This window comes from Ictalurus punctatus, chromosome 27 (assembly GCF_001660625.3).
Source record: "Ictalurus punctatus breed USDA103 chromosome 27, Coco_2.0, whole genome shotgun sequence".
NCBI classification, from domain to species: Eukaryota; Metazoa; Chordata; class Actinopteri; order Siluriformes; family Ictaluridae; genus Ictalurus; species Ictalurus punctatus.
In genome coordinates this window covers 19,010,001-19,012,500 of record NC_030442.2, presented here as the reverse complement: position 1 = coordinate 19,012,500, position 2,500 = coordinate 19,010,001, and the positions used below count along the sequence as shown (strand labels likewise).

The 2,500-nt window shown below is 43.4% G+C and overlaps 1 protein-coding gene across 1 annotated transcript in view; it reads right to left on the bottom strand.

Moving 5' to 3' along the window:
- Positions 1-2,500, bottom strand: part of cdh5 (cadherin 5) — a 16,808-nt gene that overhangs the window by 10,344 nt on the left and 3,964 nt on the right. The window contains exons 2-5 of the mRNA XM_017459231.3: positions 2,377-2,500; positions 1,965-2,247; positions 1,514-1,630; positions 240-407 (exon numbers count right to left, since the gene is read on the bottom strand). The exon at positions 2,377-2,500 is cut by the window's right edge and continues 71 nt beyond it. Of these exons, the coding sequence (XP_017314720.1) occupies positions 240-407; positions 1,514-1,630; positions 1,965-2,247; positions 2,377-2,500 (692 nt within the window). The remainder of the gene's footprint in view (positions 1-239; positions 408-1,513; positions 1,631-1,964; positions 2,248-2,376) is intronic.

The following is a 2,500-nucleotide window of genomic DNA, read 5'->3' as shown; positions in this document are numbered from 1 at the left end:
TGCAGCTGACTGATTTGAGACACGCCCTGAGACACGCCCTGAGACACGCCCTGAGACACGCCCTGAGACACGCCCTGAGACACGCCCTGAGACATGCCCTGAGACAGAGTGAAAATATTCAAGCTGAAAATGCTTTTGTCCTGCAGAGTGGACACAACGTAATGTGTAAAAATGTGCTAAGAATCAGTGAAGCTGGACTGTAAGAAGGAAGCAGGAGATATTTGTTATAGTTTACGTACGTTTAGAGAACGCGGCATGATTGTCATTAGCGTCGGTTATAGTGATGGTCATTGTAGTGGTCGCTGAACGTCCTCCTGATACGCCGGGCATGTCCGACGCCTGCACCAACAACTTATACTCACTCTGAGTCTCACGATCCAGTGTGTCAACCTTAGTGTAAATTTTACCTGGAGGACACACACACACACACACACACACACACACACACACACACACACACACACACAATGATACTACTTTTAAGTCATTTTTCTTTAACAGCACCCTCCACTAATATTGGCACCCTCGGTAAATATGAGCAAAGAAGGCTGTTAAAATTTGTCTTTATTGTTTAACCTTTTGATCTTTTGTTCAAAAGCTTCACAAGAATACTCTGCTCTCATTGCAAACAGTTTATCAAAAAAAAAAAAACTTTGTTAAATATAGGTGGGCAACAATTATTGGCACCCTTTTAGTTAATACTTTGTGCTTCCTCCCTTTGCCAAGATAACAGCTCTGAGTCTTTTCCTATAACGGCCGATGAGGTGGAGTCGCGACGCGAGCTCCAAAATCCAGCGGAGAGCTGGACCCGGAAAACAAAGCAAGAGATAGAGCAGCGCTCGTCTCCGGCTCCTCTACCAGATTCATAAGAGACCCCCGGACCTGAGACGGCTCAGCAGCGGCCGGCCCAGATTCGCGAGGTTCTGAAACCCAACTCACTTCCGAGAAGATAACCAGTCGCGAGCGGAGCTGCCTGTAAGGCATTCACAATGCGCACAGTCAGACCTCTCGAGGGCTGCAGTGGCATGCTCCACCCCTAGACACTTCACACAGAAAGTGTGCACTACTCCCCGTGATGAAACGGGAGCAAGGCATAACACACTTCCTGAATTCTCTCACTCATACTTGTCTCCTTCAGACGTTTTTCTTGCACCTGTAGGCTGTTTTTGGCATTTTATTATAAAAATAAATACCATATTAAAATAAATATGACATATAGGTATATCAAAGTACTAAATAATCTGCCTAATAAAGGTGAAAGAATATACAATAGGATAAAAAAGTGCAGAAGCATACTATTTATGTAGCAGTTTTGTAAGCACTTTTTTGTTTGGTCTCTGATCCATTTTATTTTCTATATACACTGAGTTAATCACATCTATCAAATGTGGTAGAGGGGTGCCAATACTTTGTGTGGACAGCTTGCACTCAGTAATGGTACACTGACGTGGCCTCGTCTAATCCCCTAATGAATATATAAGATCTATTGAGTGTAACAGTGTAACATTCTCACCGTTTTCACTGTTAATGCTGAAGAAGTCGGTTCCGTTCAGCAGACTGTACGTGACGATGCCGTTGGCGGTGTTCGGGTCGTCTTTATCAGTCGCATGCACCGTCAACACCACAACTCCTAACATCAACATTATACATTTACATTATCATCATTTCACCACCAACATCTGTTTACATTCCATTACACCACAGCACTGCTGAGTTCTGGATTCTGATTGGTCAGAAGGTGTTGATTGGTTTTCTATAACAGCGGCTCTGACAGTAACGCAGCTGCACATCACAGCTTTATTTATAATTCATGTGCTCATTCTGTAGTAACAGCTCATTCACAGTGTTTATTATGTATACACAGTGCTGTATAAAGTGTAATAACACTGTCCTCCACGATGAAATGTTCAGCAGTTAGTACATTCACATCGTCAGTACATTAATGATGCTTATGAGTTTCGTACCTTTATTTGCTCGTTCAATAACAGACCCGGGGATAGTGTCTGAGAACACGGGGGGATTATCATTAATGTCGTCGACCTTTATGATGAACTCAGTGTCCTTATCAAGCTTCATTCCACTTGTAGGGTCTATGAGGTGTGCTGTTAGAGTATAGCTGCTGACACGTTCCCGATCCAGCTTCTTCAACACGAGCACTTCTCCGAGCTTGTTCACGCTGAAGATGTCTCCTGCTCCTTCTCCCGAGAGCTTGAACACCGCATTATTTTTGAACAAAGTGTTCTTCAGCTAGAAGAAATAAAAACACAAACAGCAGAACTCAATTATTTACACAAATGTAATGTACGGGTTTTCAGATGGAACGTTAAACCTTTTTCTCCAGCTTGAAGTCTAATCAGGGAGGATGAGGGTTCTTACCTTGCCGAGTGTCTCGGGTAGAAGTTGAGGTGGTTTTTCCTCAGATGTATGAAACGTGTTCCACTTCCACTCTCGTTTCTCTCTACGCAGGACGGAGGACGGTGAAAGGTCTTTAACATGTTCA